We start from the raw sequence: 25,802 nt of genomic DNA, 5'->3' as shown, positions 1-25,802 counted from the left end.
AGGAATTCCTGGAGGAACTTCCGGAGGAATTCCTGGAGGAACTTCCGGAGGAATTCCTGGAGGAACTTCCGGAGAATTCCTGGAGGAACTTCCGGAGGAATTCCTGGAGGAACTTCCGGAGGAATTCCTGGAGGAACTTCCGGAGGAATTCCTGGAGGAACTTCCGGAGGAATTCCTGGAGGAACTTCCGGAGGAATTCCTGGAGGAACTTCCGGAGGAATTCCTGGAGGAACTTCCGGAGGAATTCCTGGAGGAACTTCGGAGGAATTCCTGGAGGAACTTCCGAGGAATTCCTGGAGGAACTTCCGGAGGAATTCCTGGAGGAACTTCCGAGGAATTCCTGGAGGAACTTCCGGAGGAATTCCTGGAGGAACTTCCGGAGGAATTCCTGGAGGAACTTCCGGAGGAATTCCTGGAGGAACTTCCGGAGGAATTCCTGGAGGAACTTCCGGAGGAATTCCTGGAGGAACTTCCGGAGGAATTCCTGGAGGAACTTCCGGAGGAATTCCTGGAGGAACTTCCGGAGGAATTCCTGGAGGAACTTCCGGAGGAATTCCTGGAGGAACTTCCGGAGGAATTCCTGGAGGAACTTCCGGAGGAATTCCTGGAGGAACTTCCGGAGGAATTCCTGGAGGAACTTCCGGAGGAATTCCTGGAGGAACTTCCGGAGGAATTCCTGGAGGAACTTCCGGAGGAATTCCTGGAGGAACTTCCGGAGGGATTCCTGGAGGAACTTCCGGAGGAATTCCTGGAGGAACTTCCGGAGGGATTCCTGGAGGAACTTCCGGAGGAATTCCTGCAGGAACTTCCGGAGGAATTCCTGGAGGAACTTCCGGAGGAATTCCTGGAGGAACTTCCGGAGGAATTCCTGGAGGAACTTCCGGAGGAATTCCTGGAGGAACTTCCGGAGGAATTCCTGGAGGAACTTCCGGACTAATTCCTGGAGGAACTTCCGGAGGAATTCCTGGAGGAACTTCCGGAGGAATTCCTGGAGGAACTTCCGGAGGAATTTCTGGAGGAACTTCCGGAGGAATTCCTGGAGGAACTTCCGGAGGAATTCCTGGAGGAACTTCCGGAGGAATTCCTGGAGGAACTTCCGGAGGGTTTCCTGGAGGAACGTTCGGTGGAATTCCTGGATGAACTTTCAGAGGAATTCCTGGAGGAACTTCTTGAAGAATTCCTGGAGGAACTTCCGGAGGAATTCCTGGAGGAACTTCCGGAGGAATTCCTGGAGGAACTTCCGGAGGAATTCCTGGAGGAACTTCCGGAGGAATTCCTGGAGGAACTTCCGGAGGAATTCCTGGAGGAACTTCCGGAGGAATTCCTGGAGGAACTTCCGGACTAATTCCTGGAGGAACTTCCGGAGGAATTCCTGGAGGAACTTCCGGAGGAATTCCTGGAGGAGCTTCCGGAGGAATTCCTGGAGAAACTTCCGGAGGAATTCCTGGAGGAACTTCTGGAGGAATTCCTGGAGGAACTTCCGGAGGAATTCCTGGAGGAACTTCCGGAGGAATTCCTGGAGGGACTTCCGGAGGAATTCCTGGAGGAACTTCCGGAGGAATTGCTGGAGGAACTTTCGGAGGAATTCCTGGAGGAACTTTCGGAGGAATTCCTGGAGGAACTTTCGGAGGAATTCCTGGAGGAACTTTCGGAGGAATTCCTGGAGGAACTTCCGGAGGAATTCCTGGAGGAACTTCCGGAGGAACTTCTAGAGGAATTCCTGGAGGAACTTCCAGAGGAATTCCTGGAGGAACTTCCGGAGGAATTCCTGGAGGAACTTCCGGAGGAATTCCTGGAGGAACTTCCGGAGGAATTCCTGTAGGAACTTCCGGAGGAATTCCTGGAGGAACTTCCGGAGTAATTCCTGGAGGAACTTCCGGAGGAATTCCTGGAGATACTTCCGGAGGAATTCCTGGAGGAACTTCCGGAGGAATTCCTGGAGGAACTTCCGGAGGAATTCCTGGAGGAACTTCCGGAGGAATTCCTGGAGGAACTTCCGGAGGATTTCCTGGAGGAACTTCCGGAGTAATTCCTGGAGGAACTTCCGGAGTAATTCCTGGAGGAACTTCCGGAGGATTTCCTGGAGGAACTTCCGGAGTAATTCCTGGAGGAACTTCCGGAGGAATTCCTGGAGGAACTTCCGGAGGAATTCCTGGAGGAACTTCCGGAGTAATTCCTGGAGGAACTTCCGGAGTAATTCCTGGAGGAACTTCCGGAGTAATTCCTGGAGGAACTTCCGGAGTAATTCCTGGAGGAACTTCCGGAAGAATTCCTGGAGGAACTTCTGGAAGAATTCCTGGAGGAAATTCCGGACGAATTCCTGGAGGAACTTCCGGAAGAATTCCTGGAGGATCTTCCGGAGGAATTCCTGGAGGAACTTCCGGAGGAATTCCAGGAGAAACTTCCGGAGGAATTGCTGGATGAAATTATGGAGGAATTCTTGGGAAAGCTATCAAAGGAATTCCTCGAGGAACTTCCGGAGGATTTCCTCGAGGAACTTCCGGAAGAGTTCTCAGAGGAACTTCCGGAGGAATTCCTGGAAGATTTTACGGTGGAATTCCTGGGAAAACTACCAAAGGAATACCTGGAGGAACTTACGGAGGATTTCTCGCTTAACTTTCCAAAAGGACCTAAGTAACATTTTTTTCATGAATTAATTTGAATACTGCAATGAATAGCTTTCATGTTGTTCTGTTGATTGCGCTATTCAAATTAATTCATGAAAAAAATGTTACTTAGGTCCTTTTGAAAAGTTAACCGAGATTTCTTCGAGGAACTTCCGGAGGAGTTCCCAGAGGAACTTTTGGAGGAATTCCTGGAGGAACTTCCGGAGGAGTTCCCAGAGGAACTTAAGGAGGAATTCCTGGAGGAATTGCTGCAGTAACTTCCGGAGGAATTCCTGGAGGAACTTCCCTAGGAATTCATGGAGGTACTTCCCTAGGAATTCATTGAGGAAGTTATGGAGGAATTCCTGGAAAAACTACCTGAGGAATTCCTGGAAGAAAATTACGGAGGAATTTACGGAGGAATTCCTGGAGGAACTTACGGAGGAATTCCTGGAGGAACTACCGGAGGAGTTTCCAGAGTAACTTTCGGAGTAATTCCTGGAGGAACTTCCGGAAGAATTTTTGAGGAACTTCTGGAGGAATTTCTGAAGGAACTTCCGGAGGAATTCCGGGAGGAACTTCAACAATAAAAATCAAAATTATGAAATCAAAAATATGAATCAACCAAGAAAATATTATTGGCACGAGAATATTTTTTTTGTTATTATTTTTAATATAATTTTTGCTTTTTGGCAGCTTGCTGTGATTCAAAAATTATTTTTGTTTTTATTTTCCAAATTTTGGTGTAAATTAAATGCAAATTAAATGCAAATCCTCGACTTACCCAGCAGCACTAGCAATGGAATAGTGGTTAACCCTCCCCGTTGCCATTCTTCCAATGAAACGCATCCATCGCCATCATAGTCGATTTCGGTCATCATGTCTTGCAGGATCTGTAATGGAGAATGGATTATGTTGTTTAAAATCATGTCGCTCACTCATGTTGATTTTTAGCACACTCTAATCCTTACACTGACAAGAAATATCAGAAATACTTTTTGTGTCCACTAAACTAATGCTTTGTTCACATGCTATTGAACATTTACTCGCAAATAAAAGCAAATTAAACGTGGAGCGTTACGTATTTCTGTAATTTCCTACCAGTCACTCCTCATTACACAAAGACGTCACCGTCGGTAGCGAAGAGCTGAGCAAACAACTTAATTAGAGCATACGAACGAGTGCGAGTAGACGAAACTCCATGAATAAAATATCCTGCGGCACTGTTTGCCATTCCCTGCCCCACCGTGTGGTGTACCTTAGCGAAAAGTAAGAAACGACTGTTCCAGCCAGCAAAAACAGATTTGCTTCTTCATTAGAGAATTTGCGAAACACTTCCAACACCGACCGACGCGACGGAGAACAATAGGAGATGGGAACTTACCGGCCTCAGTTCGGACACGTCCCAGCCGAGGTATTCTGCCACTGACATCATTTGATTTACGATGGCGTCCGTTTCGGTCGTGTCCAGGACCCCGTTGCTGTCGGTATCGTACAGCCGGAACATGACTGGATTATTGGCGGCGGGGAAGACAAGACAAAGCACAGTTGCATCGGATTAGAATATATATTTTTGTTGCTGGCTAATTATAACAAAGCGCTTTCTAAATATAGAGAGATCTGGAATGGATTTGGTGAATATGGACTGTAGTTAGAGACATCAATGCTTTTTTGTTTGCTGATTTCAACAGCCCCAGGATACAGATCTATATGAAAAGCACAGCTATTATCTGCCTGAATAGAAATGAGATTTTCATCGTTTTTCATGCAAAGATTTTTTTTATCAATTTCAATGAAGTTTATATTTTGAATCTGGACTGAGGTTTCTAGTTTTAATAAAAAGCATGCAGGAATGAATTGTATTTTTATTTTCCTCCTGGCTGCCCGCATAATTAAATCTCCATCTAGAAAAATACTGAATTTTGGAGCAAAGATTTCATAATCCTTCCAATTGATACCCCAACTGTAACACAACCGAACAAAGTGACAAAAAAATGATGCTCCCAACCAATCATTGCGTTTAACCTGAAATCACCGATGGTCAAAGAATAATCCCACCCATCACCATGCGTAAATCCAGACCACGAGGCTGATCCAATTTCCTGTTTGCACATCTTCTCATCCGGATCATCTCTCCAATCCCGGAACCTTCGCACAGTGGTCCAGCCCAGTGGACCGTCCGTCCGACCACTACCCATTGAACCTGGATAATTGTAATCACGTAAAAAGATCAGAATCGCATAATACTCACACTCCAGCTTGTCTTCCGGTCGGCCAGCCTCCAGCAGGGATAGATAGCACACGACGTCTTTCAGAGGCACCTTGAAGAGCAGCGGATCCAAATAGGATTGCTTTCGGGGAGGTAACCGAATGTCTGCCCGTCAGAGAAAGGAAAATAAAAATGGGAGAAAGAATGGAAACATGATAAAAATGGATGTTGTGACATTTTATGCTGAATATTGATATGACGATGGCGATGACATGAATATCGCTGTCGGTTGTCGCCGGCCTTTGAATATAATGCGTGGGGTGTACCATCCCCAGAGATGTCGTCGTCGTCGTCAAAACGAGCGCCTATCGGCAATGTCAATGCCAAGAAGAGTAGAATACGTGCGCTGATGTTCGGCACTCTTCATTATTGATTGGAGCTGATTGTTGCTGATGTGGGCCCATAGAGACCATCCATGATGGAAATACGTACATGTGGCGACATATCATCCGCCGGAGGACGTGGGCTTGTTGCCGGGCACATCACATGCAGATTATATCTGATTCTTGCCGTGCGTGCATGCTGAGGATTTTCTGTCAACGTCAACGAACGCTTCGAACTTTCGAACGATTTTGATTGGCAATGATTTTCCCGTCACAGCGAGCGGTTCGTGGTTGAGTTGAGCTGATTGGAAAGCGGATGGGCGGAACTATTGGTAGTCAATTTTGTTGTCTGACGATTATTGAACGTTTGGAATCTTGACGAGTTGAATCGAATCGGAATGGGAACTGTCACAAATGCAACAAAAAATGAGGTTCTCAATCTTTATCTGAATGGTTTATAGTTTCCCGTTTTTGGAGCTAGTGTGGTAGTGGGACAAGTGTGCCACCTTAAGCTATTTCTGTATTTTTTTTTTTGAAAAACTCGGACATGCTTTCAATACTAATTTACACTGGGGTCTCTTTTTACGCGGGTCGCTTTTTACGCGACTTTTTTACGCGGATTTTGGGATTTACGCGGTTTTAATTTTTTACGCGATTTTTCGAAAAAGTCTTGAGATCACGTGAAAATTGTAAAAAGTTGATTTTTTATCGATTTTTAGAAAAGTCGTTTTTTACGCGGATTTCGGATTTTACGCGGTTTTCAAAAAAAAGTCCTTTTCAAGGGAAAACACTTAGAACATTTAATGGAGGTACGATGTTGGGTCATTAGAGCGAAGGCCATCAGTCCCGAGGGTCATTTGGTCACAGCCGTCAGGCCGAATGAGAAGTGAGAAGGAAGAAGTGAGAAGGAAGAAGTGAGAAGGAAGAAGTGAGAAGTGAGAAATGAGAAAAAAAGTGTAATATGTGAGATGTGAGAAGTGAGTAGCAAGAAGGGAGAAGTGAGAAGGGAGAAGTAAGAAGTAAGAAGCAAGAAGCGAGAAGTGAGGAAGTGAGAAGTAATAAGTTAGCAGCGAGAAGTGAATAGTGAGATGTGAGAGGTGACAAATGAGAATTGAGAAGTGATATGTGAGAAATGAGAAGTGAGAAATGAAAATAATTTGTGAGATGTGAGAAGTGATAAGTGAAAAATGAGAAATAATTTGTGAAAAGTGAGAAGCAAGAAGGGAGAAGTGAGGAGAGTGAAGTGAGAAAGCGAGAAGTTAGAAATAAGAAGGAAGAAATGAGAAGTGACAAGTGAGAGCCGAGAAGTGAATAGTGAGAAGTGAGTAATGAGATAAACATGTGAGATTTGGGAAGGGAAAACTGAGAAGCGAGAAGCGGTAGGTAAAAAGAGGAAAGTGAGAAGTGACAAATGAGAGATTAGATACGATATGTGAGATTTAAGATAGAAAAAGTGAAAAGCGAGAAGAGAGATGTAGGAAGTACGTAGTGAAAATGAGAAATGTGAAGTAAGCAGTGTAAAGTGAGAAGTGAGGAGTAAGAAGTGAATAGTGAGAAGTAAGAACTGAGAAGTAAGAAACGAGTGGTGAGACCCGAGAAACAAAAAAGGAGAAGCGAGAAGGTAGAAGTAAGAAAGAAGAGAAGGGAGAAGGGAGAAGTGAGAAATAGGAAGGGAGAAATGATAAGTAAGGAAACGGTAGCGAGAAGTGAAATGTGAGATTTTGGAAGTGTGAAGTAAGGATGGTATGTGAGTAGTGTGAAGTAAAAGGTGAACAGTGGAAAGTGATTTTTGAAAAGTGAGAAGTAAATAATGAGAAGTGAGATGTGGTAAATCAGAAGTGAGAAAGGAGAAGTGACAAGTAATATGTAAGATGTAAGAAGTGAGAAACAAGAAGGGAGAAGTGGGAAGGCCGAAATGAGAAATTAGAAGTGAGAAGTAAGAAGCAAGAAGTGAGAAGTAAGAAGTGGGGAGCGAGAAGTAAGAAGTGAGAAGATAAAAATGAGAAGTGAAAAGTGAGACGCGGGAAGTCAGAAGTGAGAGGCGAGAAGTGAATAGTGTGAAGTGAGAAATGAGATAATGATGTGAGATTTAAAAAATTAGAAGTGAGAAACAAAAAGTGATAAGTGAGAGCCGAGAAATGAGAAGCTATAAGTGAGAAGTAAGGTGCCCGCCAGAGTAAACGCGACGAGCGATGCAACGCGACGCGACTCACGTAAAAAAATAACAATCAAATTGCACTGTCGCGTCGCGTCGCATCGCACGTCACGTTTCAAGACAAAATTTTCAAAATTTTCAAACAAATTTTCTCTTATCGAATTTCGCACTTCTAAATCTTAGGGCGAAGCCAGAGTAAACCAAGACAAAATTTTCAAAACGACTTATCTGCTTTTGTAAACAAAGATTCAAACGACGATTTGACGAATCTGATAACTCTCCCACGCAAACCAACACCACAAATAGTTAGGTGAAGGATTCCGCTACCTGTTCCTGGTGTTGGTTTGCGTGGGAGAGCTATCAGATTCGCCAAATCGTCGTTTGAATCTTTGTTTACAAAAGCAGATAAGTCGTTTTGAAAATTTTGTTTTGGTTTACTCTGGCTTCGCCCTAAGATTTAGAAGTGCGAAATTCGATAAGAGAAATGAGGTGTAAGAAGTGAGAGGCGAGAAGTGATAAGTGAGAGCCGAGAAATGGGTTGGAAGCGACAAATGAGAAGTGAAATAGGAAAGTGAGAAATTCAAAACGAGAAGTGAGATGTAAGATGTGAGAAGTGAGAGCCGAGAAATAGGTTGGAGGCGACAAATGAGAAGTGAGAAATTCAATACGAGAAGTAAGATATGATAAGTGAGAAGCGAGAAGTGAGAAGTAAGAAGCCAGAATTGAATGGAGAGAACTGGGTTGTGAGATGGGAGAAGTGAGGAGCGAGAAATGAAAAGTAAGATATGAGAAGAAAAGGCAAGAAGGGTGAAGTTAGAAGATAGAAGTGTGGAGTGGGAAGTAAGAAGTGAGAAGTGAGAATTGAGGAGCGAGAAGTGCAAAGTGAGAGGTGAGAAGTGAATAGTGAGAAGTGAGAAATGAGATAAAGTTGTGATATGTTAAAAGTGAGAAGTTATAAGTGAGAGCCGAGAAATGAGAAACTACAAGTGAGAAGTGAGATTTAGAAGTGAGAAGTGAGACGTTTGATACGAGTAGTGTAAGTAGTAGTGTAAGAAGTGAGAAGTGAGAAACGAGAAGTGGAAGCCGAGAAGTGCATGGAGAGAAGTGAGTTGGGAGAAATGAGTTATGAGAAGTGAAGAGTGAGAAATAAAAAGCAATTTGTGAGATGTGAGAAGTGAGATGGGTCAAGAGAGAAGTTAGAAGGGAGAAATGAGGTGTGTGAAGTGTGATGTGAGAGGTGAGAAGCAAAAAGTTGAGAAATGAGAAGTGATCAGATCTAGTGAAAAATTGAAGAGATGACTAAGAGGTTGGTGAAAAAACTGAGAAAATCGGTTGAAAAACTCCTGAGATATAGCCATTTGAAAATTTAGTTACAACGATTTTCTGAACGAGTTTAACCTAGTGTTAATGGAGCGAGGGATGTTGAAATCGGCTGGTCAGTAAGCCCAATAAGCAAACTGGACTTGTACTATTGGTGCTTATAGTCGGGACATAAGTCCTACGACTTTAAGGGCAACCTGCGTCGTCATTGTGGTTGGGAAGGACACAAGGCGCAGGAATGCGATAAGTTACCAAAGTGTCCATTTGCGCCAGCAAAACGCAAGCATGTAATCACGTTATGGGTGGAACTCCGTGTCCCATCGGAGAGGAAAACAAGAAGAAGCCACGCAAGCAACACAGTTGAATCTTAACCTGTGGCAGTCGGTCTCGAAGTCGAGGACCGATGTCGCTCTCCTGTCCGACCCGTACAACGTCCCTAACTTGGGTTGTTATTTACGTGATTATTTTCACTCGGAATTTATTCCATTATTTGCTGCAGGAATTTCTTGGAGAGACTAGAAACTATGCTGTGTACACATTATATTCTATCTACAATAAGGAACATGTACCATATAAGAAACAGGTCGACAGACCTTTGGTTATGCGTGAAGATCTTAAAGCCTTACTTTAGGATTTTTTTCGATGGCCAAGAAGTTATTCTTCATACATATTCTATGCTATGTACCACAAAGAGCATGCATCATATGTGAAACAGGTCGACAGACCTTTGGTTACGCGTGTAGATCCAAAAGGCCTTACTCCAGGAATTTCTCGGATGGCCGAGAAGTTATTCTTCATTCACATTTTATTCTATGTACCACAAAGAGCATGCACCATATTTGAAACAGGTCGACAGACCTTTGGTTACGCGTGTAGATCAAAAGGCCTTACTCCAGGAATTTCTTGGATGGCCAAGAAGTTATTTTTTATTCACATTCTATTCTATGTACCACAAAGAGCATGCACCATATTTGAAACAGGTCAACAGACCTTTGGTTACGCGTGTAGATCAAAAGACCTTACTTCAGGAATTTCTTGGATGGCCAAGAAGTTATTCTTCATACACATTCTATTCTATGTAGCACAAGGAGCATGCACCATATTTGAAACAGGTCGATAGACCTTTGGTTACTCGTGAAAATATTGAAAAATCGATTTGTTTAAAAGTCGTTTATTACGCGGTTTTCGGGATTTACGCGGATTTTTCAAAAGTTATTTTTAAGCGGTTTTTAAGAGGTTCGGAAACACGTAAAAACCACAAAAAAAAACGATTTTTAGTGAAGTCGTTTTTTACGCGGTTTTTGGGATTTACGCGGTTTTAATTTACGCGGTTTTGATTTACGCGGAACGTATCCCCCGCGTAAAAACCGACTCCAGTGCACACTTAAATTTTCACTAATAATTGAGGTCCAGAAAAAAACGAAAAAGGCTATTCCTGAAGCGATTGAAACATGGTTATAAAAACCGGCCAATTTGGAAATCTCGAGCTCATTCTGTAGCCGCTAGGTTGCGAAGGTCGACGGAGATTTTTCGTAGCTTAGTTGGTTAAAGCACCGGTCTAGCGTACTGAGGGTCGCGTGGGTTCGAGTCCCATCGAAGGGAAAGTGGTTACCTCCAATACATTTTCCATGTCCAATTATCCTCCACATAATGTACATATTCACATATGAGTTTTCACAACCAGGCTTGTAAAATGTCATCTGCATGTCATTTGACTAATTTGTTCAAAACTTTCTTCAGAAGCCAAATTTATTCCATAATTTTGAATGTACTCATAACGCTTGAATAGGGCTATATTTTTGTCCAGGGGTACATTGCTCTAAGTATAACACCTGAGGCTGGAGAGTGAAAACTCTCCAAAATGTCACGTGTCATTTGACATAATGTCATTTGAATGACATTTTGCCTCCCACGCCCCAGATTACATATTTACAGCAAAGTCTTGTTAGACAAAGTTGTAGGTCCATTTAAGCGCTATAAGTTCGTCATACAACATGAATTGATAGCTACCTTCTGAAAAAAGTTCTGGGAAAATTATACAAACGAATGCAAATGACATTTTACAACACTGTATCACAACATTGTAAATTAATGTCAAAGTCGGGTGGTTTAATCCCCGAATATAGGCAACTAACTTTGATTGAACTGAACCTGAGTTGCGTGCTCTTGCCTACGCAATGCGATCGCGTCTGAGCTTGACGACCGACTGGCTCACACAACCTCACTTCATCAGTACAGTTGCTGATGAAGAATGTGTGTAGCCGTCAGACATTCTAAATACTTTTTACTTACTTATGGATCCGGTACCACCTCCGGTGGTGCAAAGGGCCGACTTGAAAGATCTCCACCCTGAGCGTTGTCCAGCTATCACTTTATCCTGGTGCCAGGTTAGATTTCGGTCGACTTCTTTTATTTATTTATTGAGGCTTCGCCGCCAAGAGCCTCTGGGTCTGCCTCTGCTGCGATGTCCCGCTGAGTTCCAGTCTAATCCTTGTTTACAGATCTCGTTTCTGCCTCTACGTAGAGTGTTGCCAACCCAGCCCAACTTTCGATCCCGAATTTCTGTTGCTATCGGCCTCTGGTGACAACGACGATGGACCTCGTTGTTTGAGATCCAGTTGTGAGGCCACCAGGCCCGAATATCTGCAGCCATTGAGTGTTCTTCACTGATACACACCATGTTTCGCTAGCGTATAACAGCAAAGATTTCACGTTAGAGTTGAAAATTCGTATTTTGGTGCGTTCACTTATCTGCCTGCTTTTCCAGATATTTCTTAAACTCGCAAAGGCAGCCCTTGCTTTTTTGATCCGTGCGCCTACGTCGATCTTGGTACCGCCGTCTGACGCCATTTGGCTACCAAGATATTGGAAGCTTTCAACATTATCCACTGGTTGCCCGGCTACTGTGAAACTGGAAGGGGTCACCGTGTTTACATCCAACGATTTGGTTTTGTTGACGTTGATGACTAAACCTGCCGAAGAGGAGCGCTCGGCAAGGTCGTTGAGCTTACTCTGCATATAAGAGCGCCGTTGCGCGAGAAGTACAACGTCATCAGCCAATTCGAAGTCGTTTAGGTGCTCCATGGTTATTGGCTGCCATAGCAGCCCGCGGTTTGGTTCACGGTCAATCGCACCTACCAGAATCTCGTCGATTACGATGAGGAACAGTAACAGTGATAGAATACATCCTTGCCTCACACCAGCTACGACCCGGATAGGGTCAGACACGACAAGTGCTCCCCGCGTTTGGAGTTTTTTAAAAGAAATTTTTCATGAGGTATTGCCTCCCGAATAAGTTCTTTATCATAACAGCTTGCGAAAAAAGTCTCTCGCGGTATGCTACATATCGTATATGTATACAGAGATGATAAGTGAGCGATTTTTCATTCTCTTTTTGATTCAAACCCTGCCACGCGTTTAAATGGGGCACTCGCATTCATACAGTAACGCATGAACTGAGCAGCCTGTCAGAGTGACTTGTGTTGGGTTGAACGCTAAATTGAATGGTTGGTGCTGGAACGATTTTTTGGCTGCCCTACAGTCGCACTCACGACGGTGGAGATGAAATTGACCATAGAATATGCTGAGATCCATGTACTTCACTGCATTGACTTTGACATACTTTCATTGGCATAACTACAGGGGGGCTAGAAGGGGCTATAGCCCCACCTAGCACTAAATTAGCCTAATTTTTGCCACTTTGCATGAATATTGTACTCATCTAGCTCTCTGATCATATATAGGTGTAAGATGATGATGCCTGCCCAGATTGTATCTAAACTGTAGTCGCTATCGAAAACGAGACGAAAATCATGAGCACAACAAACCATCCGATGAAGCAGGCGATGATGACGAATCTTTCGCGGTGAATGTCGAACATCTTCATATTATCCAGCAGACCAAACATCAACGACAACAACAACTGCTGTATAGGTATGGGTCACCGATGTCCGAGGTCGTTCGCTTATACTGCTTCCCCTTCGATCAACCGAGAGTATGGAGTTGCTCAATTCTCTTCGACTGCAGAAGTCCCAGTTTCCGATGATCAGCCGAGAACCTACGAGATTCTCTACACATCCCTATATGAAGATGACCGAAGGTCAGCAGATGACTTTATTAGGATGCTCAGTTCCATTCGAGCCGCCGACGTGAATAAATTACCAAACCAAACCCCGGTCCGTTTTTTAGTGTTCGATTAGTTAATAGAAATAAATGTAGTTTTTTGAAGTCTTGTGTTCAGTAATAAATAAATGTAGTCTTTGCTAAACTGTGCTTATGTATACCGTGCTGTGTTGTGTTAAGAGTGAAGAAACCCCAAGGGAACCCTGGCCTACCCAAGTCCCATCCCAAGAAGAAATCCAGCAACCAGGGTGACTTCAGCACAAAGATTGGATACGTGCTCGCCCCGCACGTCACCAACCCCGCAACAACATAGCAAACGGATTACCACCAAAGTTGGAGTCGGTAGGACAAAACGCCACTTATCGAAGGAAGGTAGGAACCGACTAGCCAACAATAGGCGTAACTGCCAGGAATGAGTTCTCTTCAATCATATCTCTCTCTACAAAACATCGAATCTATTTTATTACATTTTCGAACTTCAAACAATTGTTATATCTTACGATAGGAATGTTAAACACGAAAAATAGTACGCTCCCCTGATTCTCCAGCGCTAGATATCATTATTTTAGGAAATTGGAGTAGGAACAGTAGTTCCATGCTGATGCAATGCTGATTGTATAAATAATAGAAGCAACAGACTAAGAAAACAAACAAAATTTCTAAAAAATTTATTGGATAAAGAAAGTTCTAGTGGTATACTGAACTGTCTGTATGGTCTTAATATTGACACAGCATAAAATGTTGGACAAAAAAATTGTTTAAGGAACACAGGATACTTAGCTTATCGGCATATTTCTAAAAAATCCTGATTTAAAATTAATTTTCTCAGCAAGTATTTAATCTTTAAATATTTTAAAGGTTTTACAGAGTTTGGCGAGTATATTTAATTAAACCTAGCGTGTTCATAGAAAGATGCATGACCTTTCTGAAAGAGTTGTCAAAAGAATCCTTCCGAAAAAGTGAGAGCCAAATATTACGTATCATATGTCTGTATCGATCCCGATATTTTGAAAGCATTTCTTTTTGTAGCTTTGAATGATAATTTGGGGGATTTTCTGCTATTTCTAGAAAATCAATTAAGAGATTCCAGAAAGGCAAAATCTTCAGTTTTCAAGAAGAGGTAAATTTAATTGAGAAAGAAATTGGAATTCTTTCGGATGGATAAAACTACACAGGCTTCTTACTACCCAACAAACGATTTAAGTTGAATAAGATAATTTTTTTTAGCTGAACAAGCCAAATTGTGGCGAAATAAGCTCTTTATCAGCCTCCAATACTTGTTGGGTAAGCTCATATGTCTTTCTAATCGCATAAAGTTTTTCTGGAATCTGACGACAGAAAATTGGTCACTCACACTCAACCTCCTGTGAGACGAACCGACAATGCGCCTTTCCAAACACAGGCAAAATCAGAATTTTGAGAGATATTTTTTTTGTCTACTCTGATATCAACGTCAGATGATTTGCCATCCATGGAGAAAAACTTCTGCAGCGTCGCCAAGTGATTATGATTTGCATATACAAACACATGCGTGAATATACATCAAATGTTCGTCTCGGCTCTACCTTCTCTAGTGTATCTGAGAAAAACCGATTTGTTTTCAATAATTTTCCGGAAACTTCCTTCAGTACCGCGGGAATGCAACCGACGCCTTTGTTTGCCATCAATCTTTTTTTTTCATGAAATGCCGGTCCTGAAAAGAGTCGATTTTCAATCCACAATGCGTCTTTCGAATCACTCACAGCAATCAAACGTTAATCCGAACCTTGCGTTAAAAATTCACTGCTGCTGCTGTCCGACGGCCGCTCGATGATTTTCCGCTACCACGCTAAGAATAAAAGTTCAGCACCGCCACTGATATCCCGAGAACGCAAACGACGCCTAAAAAGAACAGATTTTCTTTCCACAAAGCGCTTTTCTAATCACTGATAGAAGCGAAACGATAGTCTGAGCATTGCGGTGATATTTCTCTTGAGTACTGCTATTTTCGGCGACCGCCAGCGTATTCTAATACATTGTTTTTAATAGTTGGGGAAAATCTTAAAGAGTTCGTCGATCGATTGATACCAAAATCTCGAAAATCGGTACTTTTCGTGAGGGTCTCAAATATGAATATGCAGAATTACCTCCCTATCTTTGCAAAGGACGTAATCCTACGTCAAAAATTAGGCCCCCTAGAATTTTTCGTTAGTTACGCCAATGCATATTTTAACCCTGCTTCTGACATAAAAATCCAATATTTTGTTTTTTTCCTTTCTCCAAAGTTTTTTTTTTATTTAGTCTCAGCTTCTTTGTTCCGTAGAGCTCCATAGCTATTGCCATCTGGAAGATGCTCCCAATCGAACCATTCTTAGAGCACGATGACACGCAACATTGTCGCTGACGCCAAATGCCCGTATAAGAAGCTGGAATTCCTTGATCCCAAGTCCCTAGCTCCATCCATCTTTAAACATTGTAAACTAACTTCGAGTCACCACGAGTACGTTGGCTTTTACCCCTCTCTTACTATCTGTATAATAAAAGATATAGAATGTATATATCAAAAAAACCATGGCTCCGTAAAGTGTTATACATGCCTGTGCCTACCAAATTAACGAACTTGAAAAAAGAGTAGGTTTCGAGCCTTATAAAAAGATGCTTTCGAGCCTTATGAAGGGCGGCTCTTGAGCCTCTTGAAAGGATGCTTCCTAGCCTCTTGGAAGGAGGCTTTCGAGCTTATTTAAACGAGGCTTCCGAGCTTCTTGAGAGGTGGCTTTCGAGCCTCTTGAGAGGAAGCTTTCGAGCCTGTTAAAATAATGCTTTTGAGCCTCTTGAAAAGAGGATTTCAAGCCTGTTGGAAGAAGGGCTTTCGAACCTTTTTAAAGCAGGCTTCTGAATCTCATGAAATGAGGCTTCCAAGGAGGACTAACGAGCCTCTTGAAAGATGACTTTACAGCCTGTTGAAAAGAGGTTTCCGAGCATCTTGAAATATGGTTTCCAAGCCTCTTGAACAAAGGCTTTCGAGCATAAAAAAGGAGGCTTGCGAACGTCTTGAAACAAGGCTTTTCTTGAAAGGAGGCTTTCGAGCCATTTGAAAGAAAGCTTCTGAACCTCTTGAAACGAGGCCTTCGAGCCTCTCGAAAGGAGACTTTCGAGCCTCTCGAAAGGAGGATTTGGACCCTCTTGTAAGGAGGCTTTTGAGCCTCTTGAAAGGAAGCCTTAGAGTCTCTCGAAAGGGAGGTTTCAAGCCTCTGGAGAGAAAGTTTAGAGCCTCTTTAGAGAAGGCTTCCGAGCCTCTTGAAAGGAGGCTTCTAAACCTCTTGAAACAAGGCTTCCGAGCCTCTTGAAATGTGGCTTTCGAGCCTCTAGAAAGGAGGCTTCCGAGTCCCTTGAGAGGAAGCTTTCGAGCCTCTTAAGAGGAGGCTTGCGAGCCTCTTGAAATAATGCTTTTGAGCCTCGTGAAAAGAGGCTTTCAAGCCTGTTGGAAGAAGGGCTTTCGAACCTCTTGAAAGCAGGCTTCTGAATCTCTTGAAATGAAGCTTCCAAGGAGGACTACCAAGCCTCTTGAAAGATGACTTTAGATGACTCTTGAAAAAAGGTTTCCGAGCTTTTTGAAAGAAGACTTCCGAGCATCTTGAAATATGGTTTCCAAGCCTCTTGAAGAAAGGCTTTCGAGCCTAATAAGAGGAGGCTTGCGAGGCTCTTGAAACAAGGCTTTTCTTGGAAGAAGGCTTTCGAGCCAATTGAAAGGAAGCTTCTGAACCTCTTGGAGCGAGGCTTTCGAGCCTCTCGAAAGGGGGATTTGGACCCTCTTGTAAGGAGGCTTTCGAGCCTCTTGAAAGGCAGCCTTAGAGTCTCTTGAAAGGGGGTTTCAAGCCTCTGGAGAGAAAGTTTAGAGCCTCTTGAAAGGAGGCTTCCAAATCTCTTGAAACAAGGCTTCCGAGCTTCTTGAAATGTGGCTTTTGAGTCTCTTGAAAGAAGGTTTTCGAGCCTCTTGAAAGGAGGCTCGCGAGTCTTTTGGGAGGAAGCTTTCGATCCTCTTAGGAGGAGGCTTGCGAGCCTCTTGAAAAGAGGCTTTCAAGCCTGTTGGAAGAAGGGCTTTCGAACCTCTTGAGAGTAGGCTTCTGAATCTCTTGAAATGAGGCTTCCAAGGAGGACTACCGAGCCTCTTGAAAGATGACTTTAGAGCCTCTTGAAAAGAGGTTTCCGAGCTTCTTGAAAGGTGACTTCCGAGCTTATTGAAATATGGTTTCCAAGCCTCTTGAAGAAAGGCTTTCGAGCCTCATAAGAGGAGGCTTGCGAGCCTCTTGAAACAAGGCTTTTCTTGAAATGGGGCTTTCGAGCCATTTGAAAGGAAGCTTCTGAACCTCTTAAAACAAGGCTTCCGAGCCTCTTGAAATGTGGCTTTTGAGTCTCTTGGAAGAAGGTTTTCGAGTCTCAGGATGCTCCCAAGTCTCTTGAAAGGAGAAAGAAAAAAGTTGGCTGAAGGCCTAGAATAAATAAGAAAGCAAAAGGGATAAAGTAGAAAGGAAAGCGAAATGAAGGAAGAGTCTATGTAATATTTTCGAGGATAACATTTTTAAACATTTTTAAAGTAATAAATCAAGCGGCATTCAAATCGCCTAACAACACGTAGTATGACTCAAAGCCACACTGGTATAACTACCGTATTTAAAAACTGATCACAGTGGGTACATCGAATTGAATCTATTTTTCGGTCAGGGAAGCTAAGCCAACACATCGAAGAAGAAGTACATGATAGGAAAAGGCTCAAGAGAGGACAATGTAAGCCACTCACCACGAGTTTGTATCGGTGGTGACGTCGTGTACTTGGGCTCAGTGGTGACCTCCGATAACGATACCAGCAGAAAAATTTAGAGGCGCATCACACCGCGACAATTGGAATACTGCGCTGGGCCGGGCACGTTGCCAGAATGTCGGACAATAATTAAATGAAAATGGTTCTCGATAGCGATTTGACGGGCACAAGAAGTCGAGGTGCGCGGCGGGCAAGGTGGATCGATCAGGTGAAAGATGACTTGCGGATCCTCCGTAGACTGCGTGGTTGGCGACGGAAGTGGAGCCATGGTTCGAGACCCCTTCCCGCTCTAGAAGGGGGTACTCCCATACAAGTAAAACACACATTTTCGCTTAATAAATCTTATAAATCAAATGGAACACAATTTGGCTTATGAATAAAAAAAGTTTTGACACTTGCTCTGTCAAATTTAGAACAACATTTGAAAAGGGCGTAGCAGCCAAAATTTATTCCTTCTGATTCTTTTGTCTACATAGGTATATAGCATATATGTGGACGAACAATCAGAAGGAATACATTTTGGATGTTATGTCATTTTCAAATGTTGGTCTAGAAATGAAATCGAATCGCAGAGCTAACGTTAAAACTTATATTGTGAATAAATGTTTGTGCTAACTAATAAATTTTGGGTGAGACGTAGTTCGACGGGTATGCTAGTCGTAAATAAATTTACTGTGTAACAAATTACATCAATTCAAGTGTAAGAACTCTTTCAAATTCTACCACGCAATATACAGCGATCTAGTCTAGTATTGCAATCTAAAATGTAATTTTGAGTAGAAAGTCTTCTATTGGTAAAAAATTACACTTTATAAATTTACTCTGGATCAGAAAACACAAAAACAAACTAAAACACGTGGTCTTCAACTCTTACACAACACTGTTGCATCATTCCAGCCCCATCTAAGGAAATGAGAATGTTTGTAACTCACGATGTAACTGCCAACTACAGACGATGGCGACAGTTCAACATTCGTTAGCATAAAATTGTCACGTCGACGATGACGACGACGACAACGACGACAGGCGCGAAGGCTTGGAAATGTTCCACATCAGACGGATGTTGGTCGGTGAGCCAGCGACGTGATTGATTCCCTTCCCCCCACTAAGCACGGGAAGCTTACCTTCTATCCGACAGTTTACCGAATTGTTGCTCTTGCGGGACGAGTTCCGTGACATCTGCGAGTGACTGTGACTGTGGCTGTGAGATGGGCTCGAATCTGCCGACCGCCGGAACGGGGCCGGCAGTATCGAGGTGCTGCCTCCCATCGGACTCGGCGTCACCGTCAACATCGGGTGCACTGTTCCTGGAAGGCGTTTTCCAATTAAATCGTGAAGCCCTTCGCGGAAACCGTAATTGGTGGCCAGGAGCGGAATAGTGAGAAATGGTTGTTATAGCAGTTTTAACGAAGAATACAGAAATTATAAAACAATGAAATGAAACATGCCGTTCAATGGAATTTTACATCATCAGTCAGCCCCCGTCTTCCTGGTCCACCACTACTGTTCAGTTTATACAAACCGCTTTTGCCCTGCCTGCTGCCGTCGCTGGTATCGCCATGTCCCAAGTGACCCAGCGATTGAAGTTTGTCCGCGATGCCGTGCTGTATCCGATCGACGAAACTGTTGCGCTGGGATTCCTGCGAAGGCTGCGGTGTCGGCAGGTCAATTATGTTGTTCAGGTTGGGTATAGAGCCTGTGATGTTGGAAAAAGGAAAGGAGAGTTTTCTATAAACGAAAACAATATTTGGTTTCCATCGTTGTGGTTGGAAGTTTATATAAAATTCCACTAGAATCTTTCGCCACAATACTGTTCAGTGGATAGACATTTGGAATGTTTATTCTAGAATCAAAAATTTATAAATGGGTGTGCAAAACATGCTTTTGGAATTGGGATAATTTAGTCTCTAAAAATATTGTTTCCACTCAACATTTGTTGCTTTTCTTCATCCTTGTCCATGTTTGTCTTATTTGTGATATTTATTTTCTTAGGTTATTGTAATATAAATTACAACATCTAAATGTTTCCGAAACACAAAGTGGAGATAGACTTACCTCGATTGTGGGACGTGACCGGTGCACAGGCGGCATTACTGCTGATCGCCGCCATTTGGCTGAGTGCCTTCCCATGACCGCTGTGCTGGGCCTGATAAAGGGCCGGTTTAAGAAATGATATGAACAGGTGCCTCGTAAGTTCCTCCGGTGTTTCGCAATCAAGGAATGCGTCCATAAATTTGCGAAACCCCTCATAGTCGACATCCTGCAAGGGAGAAGATGCGAAGGAAAAAGAGGTTGAAGCATTTGTGTACATCAACAAGGCGGGAGGATTCTTTTTTAATGTTTACTTTATTTTATGCACCCATAAATCAGCTCATGATCTGGATAACAAATTTGAATAGGTGTAACAAATTGATATATCGATTCCCAAAAAGAATTTATTGTTTAGGATATAACTTCAATTCGAATATGTGAAATGTTAAGTTCTGGTTAATTGTTATGGCGGATGATGAATATTGCTTAAGGTAGTAGTGGAGAATATTTTCACACAGAATGTGCTGAACGTAGGTAAATTTATGAATAACAAGTTGAAATTAACTTTTTCGAGAAAAGCTGCCCGACAGCCCATCCACCAGAAATGTGCTCGGATGAAAGCATCTGAAGTAAATTTCTGCAAAATAAAGCATGCTCAAAGCAGGTAATTCATTGGAAGAAACAACATTGTTTGTGCCACAATTAATTATCTTTACGGCGAAGCCGCTTCATTTATCGACCATAGTTACAGTACATTCCGATCGGGGCCTTCCAGGTAAATGCCGTATTGCTTCCTGTCGTGCCAGATGGATCCAGCTATCGTGTTCTTCCTTTTGACCTGAGCTGGACAGTAAATGTTTTCTTTGCGTGAGTAAATCCTGTCTGCAAACTTTGTACTAAATAGACACAACAATTCTGGAATAAACAGCCCCCTGCATTGCGGTAGTTCTTCAGTAGAAAGGCGATAGTCCATCGCTTGTTTCCAGGTTATTTTAATATAAGCACCACCCCCAGGAAGGGAACAAATAATAGAATGCAGTGCTTTCCCTCTGGGCCTGGTTCCAGACGTAATGATTCGACCCATGCCCACAAACAAACGATGGATGCGATGCGAAAAAGGTGAGATTCATTCGTTTAGGTACAAGTGATATCCTTATTGAAATAAATCAGGCTTAACTCGTTCCCAAAGATTCGGATTTCTGCAAATTGCCCATCCCTTTTCCCATTCGGAAGGTTTACAAATGTGAAACCTCATTGACATAATTTATTCTGAAATTTAAAATTCTTTTTATGCTTTGAATGAACACGATTTTTATGCTGACGTAATATTATCATGATTTAACTAGTAACGGTTCGGTTAAAATTATTTATTTATTTCGTCAACCAACGTAAACTAGTACATATACATGTACATGTGTTTTTAAATGCTTTAGTATGATTATGAATTATGAAATACAGAACATATAGAAAAAAGGTTTTTATGATAAAGCTTTTTATAATTTTGAATTAGGCCGATAGGGATATTAATTTTATTTTATGTCCGACAGCTCTTAGAAAATATGAGGATGGGGGAATACAAAAAATAACAAGGCAACGAAAAAAAAAAGTTAAAAATGCGAATAATTGCATGGAAAATTTGGAATTTTAATGGAAAATGATAGCAAAGAATGCTTAGAGAAAGCAAAGAATATTTGTAACATATTTATCCAGTAGTGAACTTAGCACAAATTTTATATAATTAAAAAAATAAGTTCCAATTTTTGAGAAATTTTGGTTTTTCTTTTTGGAAAAGTTTTTGCTGATGGACTCTAAACTGTTGAATCCATAACAATAACACTTTTAAAGTACGGCTGGAATTATAAGCTTTTGGGTAAGTCAAGTATGAAGCTCAAATTGGTTGTACTGGGGCAATGGTCAGGTGTGCTTTTGAAATCAGAGATGTGTTGTCTGAACATGGATGTTTTATGAAGGTTCGGAATTGCAAACTTCCCGGACTATACTGCCCATGATCGCATATTTGTAACATTTGCATTTTGGATGATTTTGTGAATCGTTTGTCAATCCTCCCTACAAACTCAATAATTTCCAGCTTACCACATATAAGCAAGATGGTATAGCATATTTTACTGGTTGTGAGATTATGGGCCCTCCTTAGCCGTGTGGTAAGACGCGCGGCTACAAAGCAAGACCATGCTGAGGGTGGCTGGGTTCGATTCCCGGTGCTGGTCTAGGCAATTTTCGGATTGGAAATTGTCTCGACTTCCCTGGGCATAAAAGTATCATCGTGCTAGCCTCATGATATACGAATGCAAAAATTGTAACCTGGCTTAGAAACCTCGCAGTTAATAACTGTGGAAGTGCTTAATGAACACTAAGCTGCGAGGCGGCTCTGTCCCAGTGTGGGGATGTAATGCCAATAAGAAGAAGAGATTATAAGCAGTAAATTGAGCTTTCTGAACGATTCATAGACTTTCTACAAAATGATCAAAAATGCGAGTGTTACAAATATGCGATCATGGGCAGTATACGGAATACATAAATGAAGTGGAGCACGTAATATTAGCATGCTCACGTTCCAAAAAATGTTGGAATGCCATGCTACTTGTTAGCGGCATAGATACGACTTCGGACAAACCCGTAGAGAGGATGCAAAGGACGCTGAACTCACTCATGCAAGAAATATGCGCGGATGAGCTGCAAGGGGTTTCTGTATAGTCGTGAGAGGAGGACATTTCGACTCATGTACGGCGGTTGCTGTCTCGGCGCTTCCTATTCCTTACACGATCTGAGATGTCTTATCAGGTGTCCGGTTGTAGAACTTGGTTCACCTTACTCCAAGGTACGATACACTGAAAACCAGCTAGCTTTTTAAGAGTTACAGTTCCACTTGTTTTATGAAAAATAAAACATTCTTCCAAACAAGTTCTAAAATAAATCTCTATTACTTAGCTAATCAAAGTTCCACAATACATAGGTTATACCGCACTAGGATTGGTTTCTTTCTCAACACCCATGTACATGTGGCAATCATGTGGATTCAATTCTCACACACTCACTCTTGTGTTCTGAGCACCTTTTAAGGTACATGGGGCCAACGTTAAGGATCTCTATCCTTGGATTGAGCTCAAGTCTGATTCCTATCGACTTTGTTCAGTTCTCTGTTAGGGGTTTGCCGCCAGGCGATCCTGGGTCTGCTTCTGCTACAATGTCCTGCCGGATTCCAGCGTCTGCTTGCAGATTTCGTCTCTACTCCTACTTTTTATGTGTCCGGCCTACGTCCATTCACACTGTGGAGTTGCCGTTAATATTGGATCTCGATGGCATCGTCGTTGGGGCTCAGCATTCGGGATCCAGTTGTGAACCCACCAGGCCCTGTAAAATGTAGATATCGGTTGATAAATACTTGCAAATCTATGTGATCTCTGCTAATACGCATCAAGTCTTATTGGTTTGGTGCATTGTCTGGACAGATATTGGTCGGTCGCCCGACGTTGGCTGGCTTTGGTTTTCGACCTTCTCCACTGTTTGCTATCGTGGAGTTGGAGTTAATCACATTCAATGATTTGGACTTGTTGACGTTGGTGAGTGGGTCATTCAGTTTAATTTACATGGTAAAGCGTTATTGCGTTGGTAAAGCAGTATCATCATCTAGATTGAGGTCGTTCGATTGCTCTATGGTGGTGGATTGCTAGAGAGGTCCATGATTTCGTCGACTACGATGAGAAATATCAACAGAGGTATAACATATGGACCCTTGTCTCACTCTTGTACTCACTCACGATTCCATTGTGCAAGACTCTGGATTTCGTCTAGACCTCCCTTGGGCTGCGAAATGGTGAGTTGACATCTGGGAAGCAGCGACCTACACAGCTCTGGTCCTCACAAGTTCCAATCTCACGCTTCCACGGGTCTTCCGATGACAATCGACCGCCAGCTAAGGATTTTGTACTTAGCTGGTAGTGCAGCCTGGGCACTGTTGTCCTTCTGACATCAGCTAGAGTGAGGGGTGCGACCAAGAGGACCATCGTCCCTAACACCTAATCCCAAGGCGTTAAGCGACCCGTGCCGAGGGGATGCATGGCCAGGGGGGTGCAATAATGAGCTAGGCCTTTAACGGAGCCTGTGGGGTACCTGGGCACCCTCCACAGTAATTGTCCCTTACCGCGTCATGCTGGTGGACCTCTTTTCCCGAGCAACTCGTGGGACCAAAATGGAAAAAAAGTCAATTCTTCGATTAGTGGTAGTAGTGTAGGCGACAACCCCTCCGCAAGAGGTGGGTTGTTCAGGTCTCCGCCTAGGAGGCCAGAAGCAATAGTCGGCAACTCGGTGCGCAGCGCCAGCATGGGTCACTTAACCATCTCCCAGGCTACACCGGTAGAGGTTATAGACGGCCCATGGCTTGTGAAGGCGATGAACCGCAAACGCGATGGACTTTCGGCCTTCGAGGTGGCGACGGAACAGCTGGACGCCATCATCGACTTTGCGTCATCGAAGCATAATATCAGTAAGGAACTCAAGAGGAGCTTGCTGAAACTTCGAAAGTCGATGTTGGACGCCAAGCTGGAAACGGCGGTCGGGACGGACAAGTGTAAACCCGTGAAATCCTTGGAGTCGAGGTCTACCCAGACTGAGGCCCAAGGATTCGCGGACTCGGGTAAGGTCGAATCGACCGAGGGCGTGCCAGCGACGGTGGTGCCAAAGTCTACCCAGACTGAGGCTCAAGTATTCGCGGGCACGTCGGGGGACACTGCTCCAACGGAGCAGACACAAAAACGGGGAAGACAGTCTCCAGGGGATGAGCTCCCTGGGGCCGCTCCAAAACGCGGAGGGTTACTACCCCGAACAAGGGTAGTGGGGCTGGGAAGCTGAACCCCGGCCAGGTACCTCCAAAACCGGGGGAGGAAGGACCTGGAAAGGTCCGTCCACCCAGGAAAGACGGTGGTAAGGGGTTACGGCAGGCTGAGAACTCTCAGCCGCCCCAGACCAGGGAAATAGAGGGGGATGACACCGAACCGAAGACGTCAAGGGCCGAAAAGGGTAGCAAGAAGTCTAGGGTAGGCACCAATCGCTCCAGGTGCGATGCCCTAGTCATCAAGACGGACGAGGCTAAGTACTCGGACGTCTTGAAGGCGATGAGGAGTGACGTCAAGCTCGGTGAACTCGGCGCTGACGTACGTCGAATAAGACGTACCCGGATGGGCGAGATGATCCTGGAGCTGAAGCGGGGCGTCTCGCAAAAGGGCGCCGCCTACAAGAAGTTGGCGGAGGAGGTCCTAGGCGAGACGGTCGAGGTGAGGGCACTCACGACGGAGGTGAATCTAAGGGTTAAATACCTGGACGAGATCACCGAAGCCGAAGAGCTCGTCACAGCACTGCGGCGACAGTGTGAAGTGGAGACGCCCACCTCAGCCGTTCGGCTACGGAAAGGTCCGGCAGGGACACAGGTAGCATTGGTTCGGCTATCTGCAACGGATGCCTCCAAGGTAGTCATGTTAAGGAGCGTCAAGGTGAGATGGTCGGTATGCCCTGTGGGCATATACGAGCAACCAGAAGTTTGTTTCAAGTGCCTGGAACCGGGGCACAAGCAATGGGACTGCAAAGGCCCTGACAGAAGCAAGCTCTGTCGACGCTGCAGATTGGAGGGACATAAGGCACAATGCTGCACGAACCCTCCCAATTGTTTGATTTGTTCCAGCAAAGCTGTGAACAGCAAGCACCCCATGGAGCGTTCGAAGGGCCCGGAGTTCAAGCGTGCTGCAAAATCACAGTGCAGGTAACGCCTCGCCCGAGTGTTTAGTGTGCGCAGGTTTAGAGGAAACGGCGGAACACGTGTTGTTCGTGTGCCCACGTTTTCGCGCAATGCGTGACCACATGCTTGCCACATGTGGTCTGGACACTACCCCGGACAACCTAGTTCGGAGGATGTGTAAAGATGAAGTTGGCTGGAACGCCGTTTTATCGGCTATCGCCCAAATCGTCTCGGAGCTACTCAGAAGGTGGCGAGTGGACTCAAGGATGGCTAGTTCAGGCGCAAACAAGAGGTGGTCCACCCAAGCAGCACGCGCAACATCTTTCAAATAGGTGTTTGTTCCTAATAAATTGCATTGAAGACACTGGCAACACATCGAGTCACATTAAAGCCACTTCCCTGTTTCAGAAAATCACAATGTTTCATTTC

The 25,802-nt window shown here is 43.8% G+C and overlaps 1 protein-coding gene across 1 annotated transcript in view; it reads right to left on the bottom strand.

Annotated features, from left to right (window-relative positions):
* The window catches only part of LOC134210551 (diacylglycerol kinase 1), a 104,216-nt gene extending 84,906 nt beyond the window's left edge, over positions 1-19,310 (bottom strand). The window contains exons 1-5 of the mRNA XM_062686604.1: positions 19,116-19,310; positions 18,718-18,900; positions 4,858-4,980; positions 3,991-4,115; positions 3,391-3,499 (exon numbers count right to left, since the gene is read on the bottom strand). Of these exons, the coding sequence (XP_062542588.1) occupies positions 3,391-3,499; positions 3,991-4,115; positions 4,858-4,980; positions 18,718-18,886 (526 nt within the window). The 5' untranslated portion in view covers positions 18,887-18,900; positions 19,116-19,310. The remainder of the gene's footprint in view (positions 1-3,390; positions 3,500-3,990; positions 4,116-4,857; positions 4,981-18,717; positions 18,901-19,115) is intronic.
* Positions 19,311-25,802: the final 6,492 nt, after the last annotated feature.

This window comes from Armigeres subalbatus, chromosome 2, assembly GCF_024139115.2.
Source record: "Armigeres subalbatus isolate Guangzhou_Male chromosome 2, GZ_Asu_2, whole genome shotgun sequence".
Taxonomy (NCBI): domain Eukaryota; kingdom Metazoa; phylum Arthropoda; class Insecta; order Diptera; family Culicidae; genus Armigeres; species Armigeres subalbatus.
The sequence above is the reverse complement of the archived record's forward strand: the minus strand, read 5'-3'. Positions and strand labels throughout refer to the sequence as shown.